The 25,545-nt window shown below is 35.6% G+C and overlaps 1 protein-coding gene across 1 annotated transcript; it reads left to right on the forward strand.

Annotated features, from left to right (window-relative positions):
• Window positions 1-24,477, forward strand: LOC124404995. The gene is made up of 5 exons (XM_046879583.1): window positions 1-553; window positions 2,213-2,937; window positions 9,037-9,200; window positions 20,966-21,150; window positions 23,390-24,477. Exons 2-5 carry the CDS (start codon window positions 2,444-2,446, stop codon window positions 23,690-23,692), a joined length of 1,146 nt encoding a protein of 381 aa, XP_046735539.1. The 5' UTR covers window positions 1-553; window positions 2,213-2,443; the 3' UTR covers window positions 23,693-24,477.
• The last annotated feature ends 1,068 nt before the right edge of the window (window positions 24,478-25,545 follow it).

A 25,545-nucleotide genomic window follows, 5' to 3' on the forward strand; every position in this document is an offset into this window, starting at 1 on the left:
GACTTTCAGTGTGATTCCTGCGGCCGTCGGGGTTCGGTGTTAGTGCGTTCGTTCCGTTCGACATTGGGGTGAATTAATCAAGGCATGTAATTCCGGATTGTTTTTATTAATGCTTTACCCTCGTTCTACGGAGATGTGAATAATCAAGTTCTAGTTCTAAGCAAACAAGCCGGAGGATTATTTCACTCACTAGTTAGTTCTTCCACCTGTTAGTCGTGCAGTGCAGGCACGACTCGACCTACACCGTTGTATTGTGAGTGATTGCATTTTCTCGTTTCGCCTTACGGCAACTAGTGCACCGACCGAATATAATATAATCCTGATCACAAGAGCTGTTTTGCGGTGAGGTACCTACGGAGACTCTAGTATTCATGATTATTCGTGCCTGTGCATTCTCTATTCGACAAGTGGAACTCACACAAATATCCTTCTCTCAACCGGGTAATAATAATACTTATGTATGTATATGTAGTTGTGCCGCCACAGCAGTGCTCGGTGAACATAACAGGATATACCGCTGGTCATTCGGCCAAGAAACGACCGAATAATTAATGTAAGTCAAGTTGTCAGCGTTTTTTTTCCTCCTTTTTCTATTTCCTATGATTTTTTTTCAGGCAATTTTTCTCTTCAAATTTGGTAACGGAGTATAAAGTAGTACAGCAAACATTAAACTCATATTTTTACGACGGATATCGTAGGTGTGCATACGAATCTGCAAAAACTGATGGACTTGATACAAATTAAAGTAAACGTTGATCGACGTCTGTGCGAGCATGTGATCAGTTCGAATTTGTCCTTGCTGCTTGAAACTTATCCTCGACAAAATAGCCAACAAATGATATATTTTTAATATGCAACTGCGGATAGTTTATGTTAGTCCCAGTTTATTTGACTTCTCTCTTGTTTTGAATAGCGATCCGATTTTGCACCTATTATACGAGTTGATACGTAAAGCCTGCAAGTACAAAGAGTCTGTGACAAAGAGTGTTATCGCTCCATTGTTTTTTCAATTTGCAATGGTACTTTTCTGCGGTACGCGATTATACTGCTTGAATATAGCTGCTTATGGCTTTTGTAAACAACATTCGAAGTCGGTTGTGTAATTTCGATTTATCGAATTTTCATCACGCTGAAGTTTGGAGCGTTAATGTAACGATGCATCATTGGTAAAAGTCGTTATTTTGTAACTTCATGATTACTTGAAGTTTCGCAAATTGTTAATAATACAGCATCAACAACCTTAGATTTTATAAATTCAACTTCTTCAGGTATTCTAAACGAGACTGAAGTTAGTAACGTTAATCTATCGAAACGTTGAAACAAAAATTATTATTTTGCACCCTTAGAACACCGGAAAGATGTTGAATTTACGAAATCTCAGTTTGTTGATGCTGTATTAACAGTTTACTAAGTTTGAATTAATCCGAAAGTTGCAAAATAACGACTCTTGCCAAAAATGCATCATTACATTAACGTTGCAAACTTCAGCCTGATTATTCTAAAGGTACAAAGTAGTAATTTCTTTGTCAACGTTTCGATACATTAACCTTCTTACCGACCTCGTGTGAATTTTCATACATCTGTGGCTCTTATCAGGCAATCACCCTCGAGTTTGGCCGGTCAATTACTGTCAGAACTAAAACTTGGCAAAAATATTATGGAAACTCGATAAATTGTACCCGAATAGCACAATATTAGAATTTTCAAAGTCTTCGCAAACGTTGTCTTGTCAACTGATACCTTGTGGCATTTTAACTAACAAGTTTTGGTTGAAACCAAATGAATGTAGAGAAAAAAAACTGCACAATTACAAATGTGATGGGATGTAAATGACGTGAAATGAAGTGAAAAAGTCACAGTATGGAGATTAGTTGTTTCTGTAGAATTCTATCTTGTTCTTCTTTTCATTCATTCATTTCAATCAGAAGTTAGTGTAATATGTTACTGTAACGATGTAAATCATGATAAATAAAATGTACTCATATTTTGCAAAGCCACCTCCTTTAAAGTCATTCTAAAATTGCGCAATAATCATTTTGTAACTAATGTTTTGTTACGTTAGCTTCGTAACGATTTACTGATCTTCCAGTCGTTGCAATTCCAAAGTTTTAGTTTGTTGAAAATATATCGATTACAATGCTCGACTAATAATTATAAAATACAAATTCAACAACCCCATACATAATATTTCATCAAAACTGAATTCTTGCAGCTCTGTCGTCGAGACGACGATTACCGAAGTAGCAGCTGCGGAAGATGAAGCATCGGTAAAACGATCTCTATCGTTAATGAAATGGAGATTTCTCACCGTTGAATCGATCCGAAAAAAATCCCTAGAAAGCTGTCCAAGCCCAACGCCGAGCGAGAAGGGTGTGTCGACGAAAGAGAGGCCGAGAAGTAAGGCGACGGCGTTGCCTTGGCGACCGATGTCCAGGGGCGCGCGATGGCCGGGGAGCTAGCCGTGAGCGTGATCGCGGTCGACGGCACCGAGGCTTGTCAGCAGCATCAGCAGCATCAGGCAACGGCGCCTCCTCGTGCTGCAGGGCCGACACAAAACGGCTGCAACAGGTCGTTCATCTCGACGGAGGCGCAGACGGACGCGGCCGGTTCTCAAGGGCCGAACGCGTCCGGCAATAGGGCGGAAATCGACCGCACTGAGAACAACGGCAACGAGGACGAGGAGACGAGGGACGCGCGAAGGCGCGAACGCCGGATGCGTCGGCAACACAGACGCGCCCTCAGGACCTGCTCCGTGCCCCCGAACTACGCCGGTGGGCCCTGCGCCGCGGGGGCCCCCGGGGTCCCCCTCGTTCCTCCCGTGGGAGGCTTTCTTCACCCTCCGCCGCCCCACCTTGGTCTCAGAGGACTCAGCGGCCTCGGCGGCCTTAGTTTGGGACTCCCCTTTCCTGTGCCAACCAGCGTTTCCGCCTTCGGGAGGTGAGTTATCACGGCCCAGTGGCTATCTACGATTAAAGGACACCTGAGCTTGTAATGTTCCGATACCGTAATTGACTTGTACTAATAGTGGAGGAAGGGGACGGGTCCATTGATAGTTCAATTTCAGAATTTTGACTACATTCTGTAGTAACTTCGGCTTCCATCTCAAATTTTTTGTTTCAATCGGAAAATCTCTTAGAAAAACTTGTAGAATTAAATTTCCTTCAAGTTGATTCATAGCCGTTTTTAATCAAAAGTTCAGAATGAGCGAGTTATTTGACAAAAATTAATTTCCCCGTAAATTTAAGATGACTGCTGAAGCTATGGCGGAATGTAGACGAAATTCTGGATTTAGACTACTAATGAATCCCCCCCCTTCTTCTTCCTCAACGATTAGAAACAGAAATAGTGGCATCGAAAAATTGCAATTGCAATGTACGCGAACTATCAATTTGACAGTGTGGTGCTGGGAGATAATTTGTTGGTGTTTTGAACGTGGTGTGAAGCGTTGCTAAATCAGATTGTCATTATCCTGCTAGAGAGCTTCATGGATTCCGCTAAAGACCACCAGACTCTTCAGTATTCTTGACTGATTATTTTATTATTTCTTGTATTTAATCTATTGCTAATACTCGATGGTTTCGGTAATTATCCATACATAATTTACAGTTACAGTACTAAATCAAGAATTGTTGTCAAATATTTGGCTGAACACATGAAATTATCTCGATGCCAACAAACTTTCACCTTAAAAACAACACATATTTTTAACTTGCATAATTTTTGTTTGAAAACAACAATATTTCGGAAAATCACTAGATTTTACACTAACCCCCTCAAACAAACAACAGAGTTGCCAATAAAAACCCGAAATCTAACGGAAAAACCACCAAGTTGCAAGTAAAAAAAAAACTTTGAATTGATTTTGAACTTTGAACAAAAAAATTTCCTTGCGAAATCCCGCACAAAAGTGTGACGTTTTTTTCTTAAATTTTATGATTTTCCTAATCCGTTTATAAAATATAAAGATATTCAGATACATTTTGTCACATTTCTTCTAACGACTGATCTTTCACATCAGTTTTAAAAATTTCTCCATTTCTGAAAAAAAACGGATTCCTTTTCATCGAAATATTAGAAATCCCCGCACGTCGTCACATTATGTGTTGAATTTCTCCAACATACCGGCTGCGTAATAAGCTATTAGTAAACTGAACCTGTTTTAAGTTGTTAGGGGAAATTTGAAGATTTCAAGTTTGCATAATTTTATATCCTTGTGTCGGTTCTCACTTTTTTTCTCCTGGAACTTCAGATATTCTGCAAGCTTGACTCGACATGCTATTTAATAAACCTGCGGAAAACCCTTCAAGTATTCGTTATAAGCTGAATAAACTTCTCTTGAAATAGTAAATTATTGTAGCTACAAGAGCCTTGTCTGAAAATTTATAGCAAGTGTACACAAGATGTATCATTAAATAATCCAAATATTTGCAATTAATTTTTATGCCTTATAAAAAAAAAAAAAAAAAAAAAAAAAAATATCCAGTCAACTTAATCGTACTGTAAAAAAAGAAACAAACAAAATATTGGGAATTTTACCCAAAAGAGATGAACTTGCCACGGCATTTCTCTCGCATAATTATATTGGCTTAGCGAGCTAATCAGGAGCACTCATTTTACTATTACCAGAATATTCTCTGTGAATTAGTAGAGAGTCGAATTAGAGAAACTTATGCAAATGGTGTTAGCGGAAATTTATAAATTGTTTTTGTGAGGCAGAGCAAGCAGTGATGATCGCGCAGCAGTCGTCGGTGATATTTGTGCACACGTTTCTTGTCTTGTCATTTGGCATTTACGAATCTGTCCGAGACTCGTGATCCCCTCGCTATACTTGGCATATAATACCAGGCCTTTCACCAATAGCACTGAAACAAAAATTATTCGATTATAAATTGCAAAGACTCGTTCGCGAAAGTAACTTTTCAAGCTAAAATACCAATCTCTTATTAATAAAGTACACCTATGACAAGTTATGCGTATATTATTCAAGTTTGAAGTCCCAATGAGAAAGTAACTTGCGGAAGGATAAATTAAACGTTAAACGTTTCCTAATTTCGGTGTATGAAATTTAATATTGATCGTAAATTAGCGATTGGAGAAGATTTTACTTTATTTTATGGTTTTCGAAATCCTGAAAAAGTCAGGGCATTTGTTATTTTGTAAAACCTTGATAGTGTTTATAATTGAAAATTGAATCGAATAATTCATCGTATTGAAGTTGAGTAGTAAAGATTCATGCTGAGGAGAAACCGTTATTTCGCGATTTTTGAATCGTCTTAGTCAGTGTAAAATTAGGTAAATAGTGATTTTTGCCACAATGTTTCGTTTCGATAATGTTACCAACTTAAACCTAGTAATAATTCAAATAGTTATAGAGAATGATTTAAATTATTCGATTGTTCAATGATTTGCTTAAGCTCTTAGAAATCATTAAACCCTATTTCACGCTGTAAAAATTGAAATGATGTGGTGCACTAAACGGTTGCTCGAACCTCTTTTTCTTGCAATTACAACAGTATTCAAACAGTTATTGTAACGATGTTAATCTTCCTAAAAGTTTCTATACCTAGTAACTTTAACAAATGAAATTTTTCTGCAAACGATAGCAATTTAATGACAAAAGGAAAACTATAACTGAAGGGTTTTTCAATGGCAAAAGAAGCTTTTATAACTTGCAGTCATGTCAGCCCCAAGCATGGAACATTCGGAGAAGAACCAAAGCCCCAGTTTTATTTTTGGTCTTCCCTATTCCCAGTTTCTTATAGTTTCTTTAACGCGAAGACGCGCGCGCGCGCAAGAGTTATCTACGCAATATATACACGTACGTATATACATATCCATACGTAAGTATATATATCAAGTGTATGCGTATGAAAGGTGTATTTTAAACACGGTCGAAAATCAGCGCGCCCCGCCATAAATCACAATCAGTTAAAATCAACATTTGCAAGAGCTATATGGAAACGGTGATGCATTTTGGGTGCAGCTGCGACAGCTTCCTGCTTCTCAGGGTATAGGCGCAATGCGTTAAAGAAAAAATGTGGAAATCCTGGAAGTGGGAAGTTACGCGAGTGCAATTCGAATGAAATTTACGGTTGAAAATTCATTAAGTCGTATAATTTGTGGGTAAAGATATTTCACGGAACTCTTCAGACCTCTGACATTTCCGGTTTATACAGACCGCTGAGTGTTAGTCGATAGACTAATTATTGTGTAATATCCTGAATTTCGAAAGAACGACTTGATCGATACGAACTCGATTTCTCAACGTTATTCGAAGACGTTGAACTTCAGCAGCCAGTAAAATATATATGTATATGCAACAATCGATAAATTTCCGAGTTTCAGTTGAGTATAGCTCGAAATTCGTGGATGACAGGATTTTTTTTTTCAATTTGTATTTTTTTTTTCTTTTTTTTTTTTTTCTTTACCGATTCCGAGTTTCAAACTCAAATTTGAAAGCGAATATCTTTCGTGTTCAACTATCTTCTGCTGCATGATCTATAATTTCTGAGTCGTATAATTCAATCCAATATCGAATATAATCTACAAGAACTTGTACATACTTCGATCAACTATTGAAAGAGAAATATTTGACAAAATTTGAACCGGTTTTGAGAGGGTCAGGGTTGTGGCCATATTTATTTCTTGTGGAATGCCCCATACACAATCCTGCATCTACAAGTTACACGTACGCGTAATTCGTTTCTACGACTCTTCTCCGTTCTGTTAAATTAACCCGTTATATCGAGATCATCGTGGACAGGCATTGCAGGGCCGTATATATCGTTGGTCTAAGGCCCCCGAACAAGGTTCGACGGTCATCTTCTCTTCTTTAGATGTTTACTGTTTCTCTAGCCAAGATATCATCTTCCAGTTACCTTTCATCGTTGGGAATTATATTTTACTTATTTTCAATTGATATTTGTGCTTCACTCATATACGTACGGAATGCACTCTTAAACGAGAGTACGTTCCGTCCATTGCTAAAATTTAATGCGCATGCGCTACAGTTCGAGAGCAGTTCTTTGCCAGGGTGACCAATCGTCATAAATTTAAACGATAGTTCGCATAAAAGTTTCGTCAGCTGGCGAATTCTGTTGGTCACCCTGGCAAACAACTGCGCTTGGATTGTAGCGCATGCGCATTAAACTACAATATTAACATATAGTTTATAAACTATATAAACATTCTGTCTTCTTTTTTTTTTTTGGAGATCTAACGATATTTGTAAGCCAAGTCGAAACGGCATCACACGTTTATGTGAGCACTGACTAAACTCCTGTAGATATAAATTAGGTTAGGTTAGGTTAGGTCAGATGTTAATAATCTTTGTACAAATATTCTTAACTGCAAGTAAATTTGGTTGATCTGAATAGAATTTTCATTTTATTACGTTAAATTTGGGTAAGGATGGAGCTGTGACGGGCTGCTAGTACCGTATAATCTACAAATAAAAGAGTAAAGAACGGCGTCGAGACGCTGGGGCGTCGCGTCGGTCGGTCGGTCGGGCTGCCCGAACTCCGGTGAGTCTGTGTCACTGGGTCAATCCTTTGCCCACGTGAGGCCATCAGACGTGTACTCGTGTATGGGTATATATACAGTATTTAACTACGTGCATACATAAAAATAAAATAATTTTTTAATTACGCTACGGTTGTTAGAAAATTCTAGTAGAATGAGTTACATACATTAACGGTTTACGATATTTTTTAAATTACAGGAAAATTTGGTACGAGTAAATATTCAGTTTCATCACATTTGTCATTACTATACATGTAATCTGTTTGTTTAGTTTACTGTCTTTTGTTGTTATAGTTGAATAAGACCTTAACCTCAATTCATCATTGCGGCAATATTAAATTATAGCAATAGTTGCAAGGAAGTATAGTACGAGTGACCGTTATTAGAAATAATAGTTATTTTGTAGTCAGAACTATATTTTTCAGTCAGCGTAAATAATGATGATAGTTACAATCTGCATAGTAACGACAATTGGAAATTTCTTTCGATATATACTTTTGATCGATCATACAAAGTTATAGTCTGTTTTGTTACTGACTTTAAATATTTTAGATACAGGAAATATCTATTTAATGTTGCAGGTTGAAATTTTGAAATTCGTGACGTAATTATTGTTAGGAAATATTTCTAGGAACTTGAGAATCGTGTGAAATTTAGGAACCGCGTAGTACAAAATTAATTGAAATTATATTTTACAAAATTCTATAGCAACAACTTTTCTTTCAACATTTCGTTACATCAACGTCAGTAACTTTGACCTCATCAATATTTTGGAAATCCTGAAATTTATAGTGATTATAGAGCCCTCGATCCAAGGATTTCGTTCATTTCGAAACTTGCATTTCAGTCACCACTGCCATCGTTTTCGAGATAAATTCTACGCTTTATAAAAGCAATAAGAAAATGTGGTCAACTCTTTAAAACCACAGTGTACTGTAACCATCAGCATATTTTCAGGCCGGAAGTGCACGTAGCATGAAAAGTTTCGCACAGTATCATTATCTAATAACTTCATCATTTTTCGTTCGAATTTTATCTAATTTGTAAATCAAGCATAATATTTTATTTCATCCAGAATTGCCTTGACAGTAAATAAATTGTGAGGAGTAATTATTTTCCAAAACTGTACAAACTTAAAAAAACTGAATAAGTTTCTTCATTTCCGTGTGAATAAACGTTCTTCACTCAGAAGACACTGACTAACAAACCTGTTGTCAGAAAAATGAATAATTTTTGTCAAAAGTTTAGACGATGGTAAAAAGTTTTTTTTTGTTTAACGTTTTTTTTTTTTTTTCACCGAAATCAGTCAAGAGCTAGTTGATGAGATTGAACTTTATAACGTATAATGTTGATGCAACGATTCGTTTCTTAAGACAAATCTTGTTATTTCGCAAATCTTACAGATTATAATAATAATTGTTGTCGGTTCATTTGTAACCACCATTATTATATTATTAGAAAATTATTGTTGAATCGATCACCGCGAATATGTGAAACTCATGATGCGTTTTGCAGGGACTCTGTGCCGAAGCAATGCTGCGGACTTGGTTCTCCGCCGGTACGTTGGTCCATTCTAGGAGTGGGAGTCGTGGGCCTTGTTTGTGCAGGCGCAGGGGCCTTACTTGGGGCCTTACGGGCCACCGGTCGCGACCACATTGCCGTCGCCCTACTCATGATTGGTGAGTATATCTCTTCTTCTAGGCTCCGACACGTCATTTTTCTTTTCTCGATTCCTTATTCTGGCTTCGTTACATAATCCCAGCTGATTTTTTTTTTTAATCTTCTTTTTGAAATGACGACGCCCCCGCGTATTTTTTTTTTTTTTTTTTTACTCAATTTTTACGTGTTTGTGTTTAGGTTTAAGAAATAGAATTTTGTAATAATAGTGTACAATAATTAAATTAACGAAATTTTTTCAAACCAACATTTTTCAAATCTAAAATTATTCTGAAGTATCGAAAACAACGACTCTCACAGCGTGATTTATTTTATTACCATTTCAATCCATTTTTTAGGGTCATTCAGTCGACATTCTAAATTTTTTTCTTTTATTCGCCCTGCAGTTTCCCTATTTTAACTATTGTTCATAGCTAAATATAATAATATTATACACAACTGACAATGAGAAACATTCGCTGATAAAAACAACAAACCAATTCTTATAAACAATAGGCGGTAGCAGTGCATGAATTCGTCGCAGGGCCACAATTTACATTCATGTACCAACATACGTGTATGTACATCTATCTGCATCTATAACACTTGTGTGAAATGAAATTTAAACGCAGGAAATTAAAACTCCGTTTAGGTACGTCAGAGCAGGAAACGTGGGTTTTAAAAACGTTCATGGTAGACCGCTTGCGGCGGTGTCGAAGGTATCCTATCTACGCTCCACCAGCTGTTTTGTCTATTCGTCTAGTAATAGTGCTCAAAGAAAGCATGTGAATTCGCGAACAGTACCCTACACCGCAATCGCAATGCGCATCCTGTTTGCAATTGCATTCTATTTAAATAAATATATACACAATGTGTATAAAAATTTATTAACGCCAGTTTGCGCTCTTTCACTAAAGTCACTAAATATCATTTTTTTACTACTTCCAACTTCTCGCGTCTTTGCCTTTACGGAGAGTGTTGAAGATAGATAGTTGTCATCGACTTTACCGACGGAACCGCTAGGGACTTTTGATAGGCAATAGTTAGATGGGACGGGTGCTAGTAACTTTTTATTTTCTAACATTGGACGTACTGCTTTAACTCATCTAGTCACGACGACGACTCTCGTAAGCGTTGCCTGTAACTTATGTGCAAAATAAATTCAAAGTATCTTTTGTAATTCCGTTATTAGCTCTCCGTGCTCCCGACAATCTTTTATCTTTTTTGCGTTAATCAGTTCATGACTTAGCTCTGCCTCTATCCTAGGGATTTTTTAGCGCTGCCACTTAATTTATAGTAACTATACGAAGACAGGAACGGATTTTTATGATTTTAGTCTCACTCGATGCGATTCTTCCCAATTTTCAACTTATTGGATTTCTATTATAAAAATCGATTTCTACTTCCGCTCGCTTTCACTTAGAATCGATTAGATTTTGACTGATCAATTTCGTTCGAGCCATTATCACAATTATATTTATTCTTACAACTAAAATTTTTTTTTTATATCAAGAATAAAAAGTTTCATCCATTTTACTATTATTCGAGATTGTAGATTTCTTTTTCGAGAAGTTGAGCAATTTTTAAAAACACGGCGACATAGGATAATAACATATTATCTACGCGTTATACAACTTTAGGTGCATTATTGGATATTTTTCGAGATGTTGGAATCATGTATGTCTAATTGTCTACAGTGAAATGTATTATAGATTCATTTGGGCCTCGGGGTCTCTGTATAATATTCCTATGGTCAAATGTGTAACTAACCCGACCTTCGAAAAAATTTCAAAACATCTCTGTACATAATGCAGTTATGACGAAATCGTAACTTCAGTCGTCAGGAAAAGTGTTGAAAGGATAAAAATTAATTATGTAAAACGATAAGGTCGTTAAATCCAGCTAATCAAGTGGGATTTTATATAAACAGGGTATGCAGTTGTTATATATACCTTTTGTATTATTATATCTAATTGTAATTGAGTAATTATTGAGACATAATGTTAATCATTACTGTCAGAAACAAATTGATTGAAAAAAATCGTAAAGATTTAAGGAATAATTCATTTTCAAGAAAGTTACTACATGTTTTACGTAAGTTATAAGTTCGTGGGGCTAAAAATTCAAGATGGTGGATTCAATATGGTGGACGAAAATTTCAAATTCGATCCAATCCGGAAAAAAAAAATTGTGTCCAGGGGTTTTTGAGGTCGCTGATTACGAATCTGAATTTAAATTTTGAAAATTCAGCATGTCGAATCCAATCAGCGATACCCCAAAAACCCGTGCATGAAGTTTTTTTGACCAGATATGATTGAATTTGAAATTTTTATCAGCCAATTGGATTCACCATCTTGAATTTTTTTAAATCTAATTTCAGATTCGTTATTAACGATCTCAAAACCACAGAATACTATGTGTGACTGAAGGGAACAGGTATGCATACATCATGCAATGGTGCTAATTTGTTTACATTATACGAGTAAACCGGTTGAAAGTGGACGGCGATACATTTGAGATAAACACGCGTGTTCGCAATGTGAACTTGTAATATACGCTCAAAGTGTATATATTTATAATGTACCCATATATACTCGTTCCTCTTCTGCACGTAGTTGCATCTCGTTTCATCCTACGGTTACCTGCAAAGTCCAGTTACCTCATATATAGGAGGTGAATGAGGTAACCATAAAGAGTAACGTCAATATACCTACGTTAACTGTAAAACGCGGCCTGCACGTACATACATATAATACATATAAATACACATTTACATGTGTGTGGGGACGTGCAAGCATATATATATATATATATATATATATATATATATATATATATATATATATATATATATATATATATATATATATATATATAATACCGTCTGTCCATGATAAAAGTGCGCGTTTTACGCGCGTGCGTTAAATCCTTCGAATTTTATTGGCCAACAGTTACCGCCTGATTGAGCAGCGGACGCAACACCAATCGCGATAGGCAGAAAATGTCCCTAGGAGCCCACAGCTAACTGTCGGTTTCTAGGGATATTTTCTGACAGTCACGATTGATGTTGCGTCGGTTGTTCAATCAGGCGGTGACTGTTGATGACTGCCAATGAAATCGAAGGACTTAACGCACGCGCATAAGGTGCGCACTTTTTTCATGGACACTCGGTATATGTGTAACAATGTGCGCCAATATTTTTTTTTTTTTTTTTTTTTTAGCAAAATGACTCGGTTTTTATAATAATGTTTCAAATATATTCTAGCTCTGATTTCTATTGTCAGGAATCATTGAATAACTGTACAAAAATTTCTTTTATATAAATATATATAAATAAAAGAAGTTGGATTGATGATTCACTGATTTTTTATGTTGAATATAACAAATTATTCACAACAGCGTTATATCTTTTTTCCGCTTTGAGTTCTTACAGTTAGGAATAATACTACAAAACACTGTTTATTTCCAAGCATCGTACCCGGAAAAAAGTGAAGAAAAAATTATTCACCCATACAGATAAAGAAAACCATTTAGTTTCATTTTTATTATCAAGTTGCATCTTGACCACGCCATAAGCTGCTGTTTCCGTTCGAATTATAATATGTATAAATAATTTCTAGCGAAACTTGCACATTTTATTTTACTCTTCGTTAACTTCGTAGTCTTCTTCTAAAAATCCTTGACGAACCTTTATTCCCTTGGCAAGCTTCGTGATATAATATTTCCAGTTGAGTTTATTTTTCACTCTTTTTAATCATGCCTGACCGGGGGGGGGGGGGGGGGGGGGGGATTATAATATAAATAAAAATAGTAGGTATGTATATGCATTATAATAGCGTATAAATCAAGGTTGAAGGTAGAAAAACATATGAAGAACGTGATCAACTAACGTTACGAAATTACCGTAAAATACTTTTTTTTTTTTTTTTTTTTTAACCACCATTTTATCTTTCAAGGACGTCTGCAGTTTTATGTACGGTTATCTGCCCGCAGTGTAATATATATATTATGGTGTAATTAAACAAAGTTTAGACGCCTCTTAATTGAACTTGGGGTTCTCCACATTGTGGATTTAATTACGTTCTCATTCATTCAACTATCGCTGGGATACTGCCGCTGGCCGGCTTTGTCATTGACGAGCGGGTTACACGCTGAGAATTCTGTCGTCGTCGTTGTAATATTATTATTATTATTATTATTATTATTATTATTGTTATTATTGTTTTATTATTCATGTTTCTCGTTGTAACTTTAGTAAAGATCAAGTGATATAAGCACACCTCTACGTATCACGTTCAGCAACAGTTTTTGCACAATTTTTAGGTCAAATTATTTTACTTCCCATGAGGTAAAATGACTTTATTGTTATTTTTATTGTTATTTATTTATTTTTTTCTTTGAACGTTATAAATACGAATATATGTGCATTCATACTGAACACATTTTATAAACCCATTGCAAGACTTTGCGCGTTTCAACCTTGCTTGAAAATTTATTATTATTGTTATTAGCACGTAATTAACACGCGTGGGATTATTCATTTTTTTTTTCTTTTTCTTACTTTATGAAATCTGAATACTGTCTCGTGATATGTAGATGCAGCTATTCATCTGTATAATTTTGTACTATACACTCTATAATTCAGTGGAGGACTTGCACGAGGGGGAAAAAAAAAAAAAAAAAAGAAACACAAAAAAAAACCGAAAACTCAACACCGTCAGTATGTTGTTCGGCTATTCGAAAGCTTTTCAACTAACCTTTGAATTAACATTCTTCGGCAAAATGTCATCACCAGATTTCGACTCGAATGTGTTACTTCATCGGTACAAAAAATTAATAATACACGGAAACAATACAGTCGTAATGTTTCAAAACTATCTATTTTAAAATTGGAAAAATATTGGAAGGACTGATTTTACTTTGCTGTTAAAAATTTGACAAACCGTTTGAATAAAATCTTGAATATCGTTAATATATTTCGCAATATATTTATAAATACGTATATTTCACCGAGAGAAATGCAGTCGTGTAATAATTAATTAAATATGCATGTATTGTAACGTTTTAAAATAATTATTTATAATTTTGGTTTTTTTTTTAGTTGAAATTCGTGAAATTAGAATCTAATTCTGTATCAAGAAGAGACCGTTTCAATTTAATTCAACTTGATGATTTTAGTCATAACATGTGAATCATTTTTTATAATTCTAAGTAATTCTCTGCATTAATTTTTTTTGATTCAACAGTTTTTTTTTCTTCTCATCAGACTTTAGTCTTTACTCTAATTCTGATTTTATTTTCGCCTCCGAAGTATGAAGAGAGAAAGGATTTGATAAAAATTTTCTGCGAAAAAATTTCTCAGTTTTTATTCATGATATTGTATAATTACTGAGATTTATCGATGCGTGGAAAAACTCTCGTCAAACGAGTTTGCGATCAATAGTATTTTGGCAATTTCTAAAATCTTTCGATAAATTTCATAATTTTTAAACTTCCTTATTTTATCCGGCACTTACGTAATCAGAGAACTTTCATCAACATATCCACAAAATTAAAGAAAAGAAAAAAGAAGTATAATATTCTCTTTGAAATTTCTTGCACATCACACGACGGCAAAACGTTCGCCCGCCGAATTTTACTTCACCCAAAGTAGGCCAGCATCAATTACTCGCAATAAAAATGAACACTGCAGAGTGAACTGTTAATTCCACATAGTTGGCATCATTATTACTGCACTCGTACCTACGTATTGTATATATGATAAAGTGGTATGGTTTAATGCCTACTATTCGTCCTTATAAATTCCATTCAGCCCTGATGTTTCTCGTCGCAACTGCGTTACACTTTGTTATTCGTGATATAAATTACTGCACGTCAGTTCTTATTGTGCGAATTATTATTTCTATTATACTGCCGGCAATCGTGGACCGCCGATAATGTTGTTTATGATATGCCTAACCTTCAGCATCGTATCTATAAAAAATCTTATGTAGGTACCGTGGGATCAGGTACAGATTCCGTTGTCGTCGCAACTGCGAAATACGTGAAATCCTGAGAAACCTGGAAATATCGGGGAATTTAAAAGAAGTTATGGAAAACCGGAAATTTTTTAGGAATTTTTATTTCTGTCATAGAAAATAATGAAAAAATATCAGTTTTTTTTATCCTGAGAATTAAAAATGACTTTCTGAGGTGACAAATTTACTTTTTTTTACGTCGAGAGAAGAAATATTGCCTTAAACTCATGTTTTTGTATATTGTATTATTTTTTTTTTTTTTTTTTTTTATCAATTTCAATTGAATTTTAACCGAATATAGAGTCAACAAGCTAAACGATTTAGGATTTAGTAACTTACTAGAACTGGGAAAATATCTTACGTCCTGGAAAATCTACTACGCAATATAGTAATTAAGACAAAGAACAAAAAAAAAAATTGAACAATTCAACTGGGAATTGAAGTTAGCTAATGTTTTTCACACACTACTTATTTCGGAAAAAATATTGGTCCCGCATTACGAGCAGCGTAGAATATATAACAAATAGGTATGTGGGTCAAACCCGTCAGAAAAAGCGTGACAAGATCTTACTCGCATTGGAAAGTAAACTTCGTTTAAGAAAATTTGTATAAGAAACTCGTGTATAAATATAGGTATACAGAAACGATAACGTTTATGGCGGATGCAATATGGTGGACGAAATTTGCAAATTTAAACAAATCCGGTCGAAAATACATCTGTGCAGGTGTTTTCGTGGTCACTAATTACAAATTTGAAATCAGATTTTAAAAATTCGAGATGATTATTCCAAAGCAAGTTTGAATAGTTTTTTAAATTTTCAAAAAAAGTTACGGGGTAAGCTGTTCCAAGTATTTTAAATGACGAAAACTGCTCAAAGATGATGAATAATTTTTTTTTTTACATCTTCGTTTTCTTGTTTGTTTTTTTTTTTAATATGAAAAAATCGGGGTTTTAATGTATATTTTCAAGCAATAATTCTTTACTGCATCGCATTTTAATCTGGAAACCACGAAACAGTCGACCTAGACTATGAAAATCCTAAAAACTATGAACAATTTTCGTCAGGCTCCAAAAATTCAGAAAAACTTGATCCGAACATAGAAAACCACGAACAAGTCGAAATTTGTTTAAAAATGTGCACATCTTGCTGACCCGCTATTCAAACATCAGAAACACAGGCCGGGGGGGGGGGGGGGGGGGTACTTAAGGAAACACTTAGTTTTTGAGGACTCAAATAAGTTGAATCTTTCTTTTTAATCGTATCCAAAGACAATAAAAATGATTTTCAGATGTTAGGGAAAAAAAATGTTTGAAAATTTTTGAAAATTCAAAACAATACTCAATAATGTTTATATAACCCATTTTTAAATATTTAAAAAAAAAATTATGGAAAACGAAATTTTTTTATAAAATTTCAAGCCCCCCCATACATATCAAATAAAAGCGACAAGAATTATCTTTCCAATTATCTTATTGCGAAATATCCTAATACATCCAAGAAAATGAGAAAAACATACTTAGAAGATGGGAAATAATTACTTATCAGGTCCAATTTCAGTTTTTCGATCACTACGAGGCCGCATGTGATGAGATATTCTAGTTAACAACTCTCATTTGATTCAAACATTGAACTCCAACTTTAATCCGCATGCGCCGCTCATTCCGGTATCTAGTAGCGGAGAAATGAACGACAACTTTGTTGGAAATGGATTATTCTTTCAAATTTCACGATTTCTTTCAATCATTTTCTTTCTAACAATAACAATAACAATTTACATTACACCGCAATAATTACTTCCGAGTAGTGACGACCGTTTCGTATACTGTCAGACTAGCAAAAAACCGCAAAGATATATATCGAAAGATTCTTTAAATATATAAAATATAGATATAATAAAATAGGTGGTAAAAATACTTACCGATATGATTTAAAAATCATTTTACAGAAAAGAGGCTGGATGTAGAGCATATTATTCTTTGCATTGAATGCGCGTGTTTAAATTTCGATAAATTGGATCGGAGTCAGGCCTCCGATGCCGTGATAATTAACGTGGGATTACAGAGCTAGTCACAAGGTTCGTTATTATACACACGTACTTGCAGCTAAGTGAGCGCGAAGTCTGCATAATTTAGATATGGTGTAAATGTATATGTAAGATGCGCATAAATGGAGACACACACACACACACATACGCATGGTCAGGGAAAGTTTGGTGTAAAACACATGTACATATATATATATATATATATTATATGTATGCAATGTATAATTTTATGGGGGAAAATGTATTGTTCAATGCTTAGAGGAAATGCTAATTACACAGCAGTAGCGTTAGAGAATCATAGTGAGAGAAAAAACGAGCCACTTTCATTTTCAGAAAATTGCAATGCTTTTGTTTCCGCAATATAGGTATATTCATTGCAACGATTTCAAAGTTACTCACTTAGAATATATGTTATAAGATCTGAGTGTAATTGAAGAAAATTATTTCATGTTCAGTATGATTTTGTTTCATCTGTAACTAGTCTGACTCTAGAAATACGAAGCGAAACATGCTATTCTGGTGTATCGGATTTTCTCTCGAGTTGATATGTAACACGATTGTCATATAAGAATTGGAAAGACATGTTTTAGACATTCAGGCTAAACGCGCGTCAGGTTGTTGAAAAAAATTTTAAAAAGCGAAAATAGAAACTAATAAAAATTATAACTGCCTTGGAGGATCTATAGGAAGTGGGTCGAGCGAAGCTAGAATGCCCGGCATAATACCTATAATACTCATTTCTCTGCAAAAGTTATTATCTACGGACGATTTCTACTTCGGGTTTTTTTTTTTTTTCGTTTCAATCTCTTTTTTTCTTGGTAGTAAAGTAGAAGCGTACAGTTGAGTAATATATAATAGACACTGCGTGCTCTAATTACCGTTTCTAATCACATTTTACGATTTTTCGTATATACATGTATAACCGAACCGTCATTCTTGTATAAGACGAACTTTTCCCGACGGTATATAAGATTACAGGGCGTTTAATTTTTACCTCACTCGTATAGTTTGATATCAGCTTTCAGATCGAGGGTTTGAATTAGCATTCAAAATTAGATAGAATCATCTTCTTCAAGAAAAATCAGTAGGTAGGTATCAGTGCCAGGATGATGTTTTATTATGCAATTAAAAACAATCAGGGTGTAGAGCGAGGAATGATTTTAGAAAAGTATAATCAGATATAAGAATCATTATTTCTCATGTATATTGATCATCCAACGGAGTGTAATATCTATGCCAAATCTTCTCCCGTGCCATTTCTCCTCGCTTTCATAATGTCGAAAAAAATAAATAATACCTGTGTTTAATGAAGTGCAAATTGTATTGATATGATTGATATGAACAGACGCGATATGACAAGGGTCTATACTTGCTCGTATATACTTAGGGTTAATCATCGGTTGTTAATGATCCTTAGAGACTAGTGACCGTATGCATGGATCGGGTTTCAATTGGTAGACTGACACATCCGCCTAGCTACGAACTAGGAGGCACTGAAACTTCTCCGTCTAATCAAGAGCTTGGTATAGGTGAGAAGAGACGAAGGAACACTACCTGCGAGTATATTCATAAATTATAATATAACGTGTCGCTTTATGCAAAATGTGAATGTGAATTCAAAGAGAGAGTGGCTGAGATTTATATAGTGGACTATGACATGCAGAGCCTGCAGCAAGATGATAAAACTTGCACCGAGGCGATGGTACAGAGACTGTAAGGTATATCGTACGATTCTAGTTCGCCGCAGGTACAGAGAGCAGCGAACTAGCAGAATAACCGAGCAAACTCGTTGCTCTATGCTGCACTCATGCCAATGACGGAGAATAGAGCTTAGTTATCTTACTTTCTAACCGTTGTGCAGCAGTAGCTTGGCAGTGACTGTCTGTCTCTGCTTGCTTGCTCCGTCAGTGATCATGGCTAAATTCATGTATATATACAAGTTGTAAACCTGAGAGCAGCTGGAATTGCCTGGGAACAATGGGGCACATAGGCCTATAGAAATGCAGAATCCTACACCCGCACAATAACGCCTAGCTCTGCCACCCGTTAAAGAGTATCACAAAATACTGGTTTCTGCCTCGCACACTAGCGATGGGTTCGATCGAATGTCGCGCAACTTAGTTGCGCGATCACTCGCGGGTACACTTGGCCACAGTGATTCTGTGAGAGGTCATTTTTTTCGGCGAATTGGTTACCTTGACAGTCGAAAATCAGACCGTAGCGCCACCGTCGACTGGCTGTGTGAAATAGGTTTAATCTCTGTAAATAAAGATGATGTCATTATCAAATCTAACCTGAAAAGACGAACTGAATCACCGCAGTTAAGTGTACGTTGGGTGGTTGAGGTTGGTATTGTTAAGGGGATGCTATAGTCAGTTTTTACCGACCGAGTAAAATTTCACTGATTTTGACTGTTTTCAATGCCTATGCAGCGCTGAAGTGTAGAATCCCGTGATCAGCGTAATTCTGTGTGAACACTTTTTGGTTTTATGAGAAAATGAGCACAGGAAATGTATTCCTGCTGTAAGTGGTAAAGAAGAACTTTTTTTTGGATGTTTTTACTTAGCATTGCATGTAGAATTGCGCTGATTGTGATGTTTTCAAATCCGTGATGCGTTAGCTTTGATGATTGTCAAAATAAGTGACATTTAACGCGGTCGGTAAGCACTGACTATATACAGCATTTTCTTGACGTAACGAGACATCAAAGAAAATCACTATTTTTCAACTCTAAAGTGACTTACAATGAATTAGGTATAGAAGGTCTTGGTATATTTTACCTTTTAAAGGTTGTTGAAACAGCTACATTTTCTAAAAATTCCGCAACGCAATGTCTCACACATGACGGACGTTTTTTTTTTATGAACATTTGTGATTTGAAATAATATTACATTGAAAAGCCCAAGTTAACGAATAAACAATTCGCCGTTATTTGACTTTATGTTCTGAAAACATTGATGTTATGTTATGTTCAATTGTTCAAAGTATGAAATTGAACATAGTTGCATGTTATCAGGATATAAAAATGCCTACAGTCAGCTTCACGACTTCGTTGAATCAATTATTCTTGGTGCCAGATGACCAGGGAACTCGCCGGTTAAATACTGTGAACGTATATAGCTGTCGATATGTACGCATTGACGCGTTCACACTGTGCATATTATCGTCTGCAGCAGGCACCGATAAGTACCATGACATAGGTTATAATAGCATCAAAACATTTTCCTCGTGAATGCCTGTTAGTCCAGGACGCGTTGATAATGGCGGCCCTTTGCTATGCTAATACAGATGCAATCGTTTCAATGGCACCTTTTATCAAATATTTTGACGCCTGATAGACTTTGTGTCGTTATTATACGACACACACTGAAATTCTAAGGCTTCACTTTTCGTTGTCTGCTAAAATTTCATGCGCACGAGGCGACCAACCGTCATAAAATTGAACTACAGTTGGCTGCTATGTATAGTAATGTTCATTAATGAATGCCTTGTACTTCCGGCTAACTTGTTTTCGGTCCGAAACAAAATGCGAGCTCAACAATGACAAAAAATTTGCCGGAAGCCCAGGGCATTAATGAACATTATTGTATGCAATCTAAAAAATTTTGCAATCCAAAATTAGTGTCAATTGTTGAAATTGAAAATACGCGGTTAACTAACCCGATAACTGTTTTGTTGATCGCAGTGTGGTTACAGCGATCACTAGTTCTGATATTCCGTTACAGGTATCGGTGTGGTACTGGTGACTGTGAGCGCGGTGGCATGGCGAGTTACCAGCAGGGAACACTGTGGAAGTTTCTTTGGGTTCACGGGTATCTCGGGAAGAATTCCACCGGCTAGACCCATGCATCCTTACGCCGCCATGATATACCCGGAATTTCAGTTTAGGCCACCGCCTCCGAGTTATCAGGCAAGTACATACATACAATATACTTATATGATTATTTTGCTATTTATTTCACAAGTCTTTTCTGCGACTAGCTGCGTCGTCGTCGGACACACCAGAAAGGAGCAGAGGCTTCGGGCAAATTACGAACGTTGCCGCGATTTTAGTAGGACGTTCTTATTCGATTTCTATAATATATATATATATAAATATGTGTGTATGTATTATAAGAGTTTCACTATTATTTTTTGGGTACCATTTTGGAGGGTTTTTCCGCCAAGATTGTATAATACGTTCTTCTTCGTAAAACTTTTGATAGATGGTTAGGTGTAGCTGAGTTTACCGTCAGTAGTCATTTTGTTTTACATTCCTGCATGTATTTTCGTTTTTTCAGTGTTTATTTTTTCGTGAACTTGTAAAAGAACGGAGAATTTTTAAACTCTTTCTCTTCCGCGGTGAAATGTTCGGTTGACCTTGATGACGTCATACTGCTGCAAAGCCGATTCAGTAGAAAGGAGTAGGCGATCGGTTCTCCTTTTCGCATACATATAGGTATAAGGTCGATTGTTTTCACCGTATTTATTTTACGATTAGTACAGCATACTCCATACCCTCTTATTTCGTCGAAATGTTCGATAGGCAATTCAATATACGATATAAATCACTCACCAGTTATGCAATCCGGGCTACATTTCGACAGAATATGCCTGCATTTATTTAATTCTGGGTAGGTTTCATTGAAATACGCCTGCATCTATGCAATTCTGTGTATTTTAAGAGAATACGCCTGCATATATGCAATTCCGGGTAGATTTATCGCAATACGCCTGCATCTATGCAATCCTAGGTTGATATTACCGAATACGCCTGAATCTATGCAATTAAGAGTACATTTTGCGTAGCGATATTATTCTATGCAGAAACTGATCCTTTAATCCATATTAGGTACATAACTTTCTATTGTGCGCGTTAATTACTCTATATTTTTTGAATTATGCAATTATTACTAGACTGTTTTAGTATTTGTTGAAAAAAAAGCAATGGCGCAGTTTGTGTATTAGAATTGAAATATTAAAATTTATGTTTCCTGTGAGTGTAATTCGATCTTGGGTTAGCTTGATATTTTCCCTCGCTCATAGCAGTCCCGTTGTTACAAGCTCGTATTACCTGGAACGAAACTCTCGGGTTTAGGGCCATTGATGCCCATTTCGGGTTCGACCTTCGTTCGTTTTTCAGATGCTGGTCTGCCCTACCGGCTCGCATCGCCAGGCATGACAAATCTATGAACCACATCTCTCACCTCCTTCGTTTTACTTACTTTCAAAAAACGTCAGGCTATCGCGTCGCTCGAATTAACATCTGCGGTATATAAACGCTGTTACAACAGAAAATGTATATTCTTTCAAAATTATTGTTTTTTTTTTAGACTCTGTTTTATTTCACTTTAATTACACTCTGTATTAGATTTATTTTTATCTTTCTCTCGAAAACTTATAAAATTTATAGATAGTGTATGTACACTTGGATCGATCCCTTTTCAAAATATAGAATACATACGATTTCAAATCAACGACTTAAGTTTTCAGATATTTGTTCGAGAAACAGGTGAAACGATACCAATTTTTTTTTCGTATAACGTTACCTAACTGTGGGAAGTAAAAAACAAAAACATATTACCGAAAGTGTTTGATTAACGTCAAGTATTGGGAAGCATAGCACTAAAAACCTTTCACTTTAACTCTAATTTTCCAATGTTTATGAGAAAATGTGCTGAAAAATTGAAGGATGCAAGTAGGTATCTACTACAGACTACAACTAGTACAGTCTGGTCAAAAAAGTGTTGACGCGACAGTAAGAGGAAATGAAAGGATTCCAAGTTACGCTGACGCTAATCGAATCAAATTTAATTAGAAAATTGAAAAATGATCATAATTGTTCAACTGCACTAATTGTCTCAAAATAACGTCGATTTTTAATACTTTTTACACCATAACTTGGAAACTGTTTTGTACGTTCTCATGAAATTTGATACACATTTTATTGGCTTCTGTGAATTCTTAATCAAAGACCGATGAAATTCGATAAATTTATTAGGTTTCTGATAATTTTATTTCCCGTTTCCGATAGGTTTTCTTAAAGACTACTACGAGTGACGCATCAAAGGAAAATAATCTCTAAGCAGAGAATAACCCGAATCTTAAATCATTCGTTGAAATTTTTTTTGCACCTGACTAATCTAAAGCATTTAATTAATGATCCACAGGCCAGCATGCAGGAGTATCGACTTCGACTGCTTCTCCTGGATCGTTTACAGCCGACGTCGTCGCCGCCGCCAACTTATAGGTCGAATGCGGGTAGCGTCGCTGCCTTGGGAGGAACGACACGTGAGAGCAGACCGCCCAGCTACTGTGGCCGACCGAATCCGACGCCGACCGCCACTCTCCAGGTGCCATCTAAAAAGGACGCGAATCTCGTCAGGATCGTCCAGACCGAATCTGAGCCGGTCATTCTCAGTGGGGACCAAACCCCTCCCGTTACTGCCGTCGAAGTGCTGGCTCATCTTTAACACCTGGTTCTTGCCTAAGATATCGATTGTACAGTCGTATATATATACATGTACAGACGTATATATATATATAAACATTAATACGGTGGACGTTTTGACTCCGCGTGTGTATGTGTTACAGGCTTTCCTGCACTCAAGTAAAATCATTCAACACAGTTCAAGCGTTATGAAATTCGCTGTTCGAGGTGAAATTTTAATACACCCGAGAAAAATTTCTAGTTTTAACTGCTACAAAGTTCTTGGCTATTTCTGTGTGTTTTTGTGACACGATAGATTCATGTTTAGGCAAGACTCATTGTTCACATTATAATGAGAAAATACCGTGCCGACAACCGTAGTCAGACTAAATAGTTATTTGTGCCACATTTTTTTTTTAAACCCTTATCGTAACGACACCCAATTTACTAGCATTTTCAAGTCAACACAACAGATGAAATTTTTCTCAGTGCATACTCGACATTCCTTAGCGTATATTTATGGTCAAGTACTCGATCAACTTTTCTTTACTATTGTTATTGTAATATAACGTGGTTGAATCATTAGAATAGAATTTGTGGGGAAATTTTTTTCCAGTATCAGTAAATGCATATTTAAGGTCAAATAGACTAAGTATACTGCAAGTTTTTATCGAAGCCGACGGTTTATATAAAATTTTTGTTTTTACGCATCCTAGGCGAGCTTGAAATATTTGTAAAAGTTGACCTTAAAGTTTTCGAATATATTTTCCAATTCGTGTGAAATTTTACTTTGTAAAGTAACCGGGAAAAAAGTTGAATTATGGTTTAATCGAATTTTCATACAATAACAATTTTGAAGTTATTTCTGTGATTGAATGAATTTTTATTTTTTGTCGTGATTGGGTTACTTGATCGAATTTTTGAAACTATCTAAAAAGCGGAAGTCTAGTATCTACTGCATCAGTGCGAGATTCGTCGCTGTATGAATCGTTTGTATCTAATTGTCAGTCTATTCTTCTAACAGCGGAGAATCAATGTGTTTCTCTCAAATATATACACATGTATATATATTATATATATATATATATATATATATAAGATATTAGCTTGTATGTAAAATTTGGGGTCCAAATTATAACGTGCGAGATAAAAATGCTCAGTGTGATGGAATTGTAACTGCTGACGCTTATACACAGCAACAAAATATATTCCTAGTAAATAATGTATAGCAATTCAATTCGCCTCCTATACTATAATAACAGCGTAGGCAAATTGGTATGTGTTTACACGTATGTGTGTCACCGTTTTATTATACCCATTCAAAATACTTTTTTTACTGACTGAAGTCTATCGGGAAGAATTGCTCCACCGTTTTTTGTAAATCTTATTATTATTCGCTTCACGTATTATTTAGGACGATTAAATATTGTTCAAAGGGTTTGGACCATGTCCACCAATGAAATATGAAAATTTTGTTGTATATATAATTTTGCTAAGTAAACGGTCACCCTCTTCTCATAGATTGAAGCAACATCCAGGCCAGTATTGACACGAAGCTTTCGTTATTCATCGGAGAAAAAGCAACCTCATAGTAATCGATGTTTATCATATATTTAGGTTGGTATTCATGTTCAGAAGCTCTTGCCTATTTGTACGAAATTATGAGAAAAGATTTGTTCAATTTATCAGATTTGTTACATGTCGATATGATTTCTATTGTCTTTGTAGGAAGTAATTGTATACATCGTTTCACGAATATATTGATGAAATCTTACGATGAAATATTCAGAAGGTTTAATATGAAATTTGAATTCAATATCACATATGATTTTGGTTTCGATTCACGTGTTTTTTCCTCAAGTAAATTCATTTTAGATCTTATCACAACATATACCA

The sequence above is a fragment of the Diprion similis genome, chromosome 3 (assembly GCF_021155765.1).
Source record: "Diprion similis isolate iyDipSimi1 chromosome 3, iyDipSimi1.1, whole genome shotgun sequence".
NCBI lineage: Eukaryota > Metazoa > Arthropoda > Insecta > Hymenoptera > Diprionidae > Diprion > Diprion similis.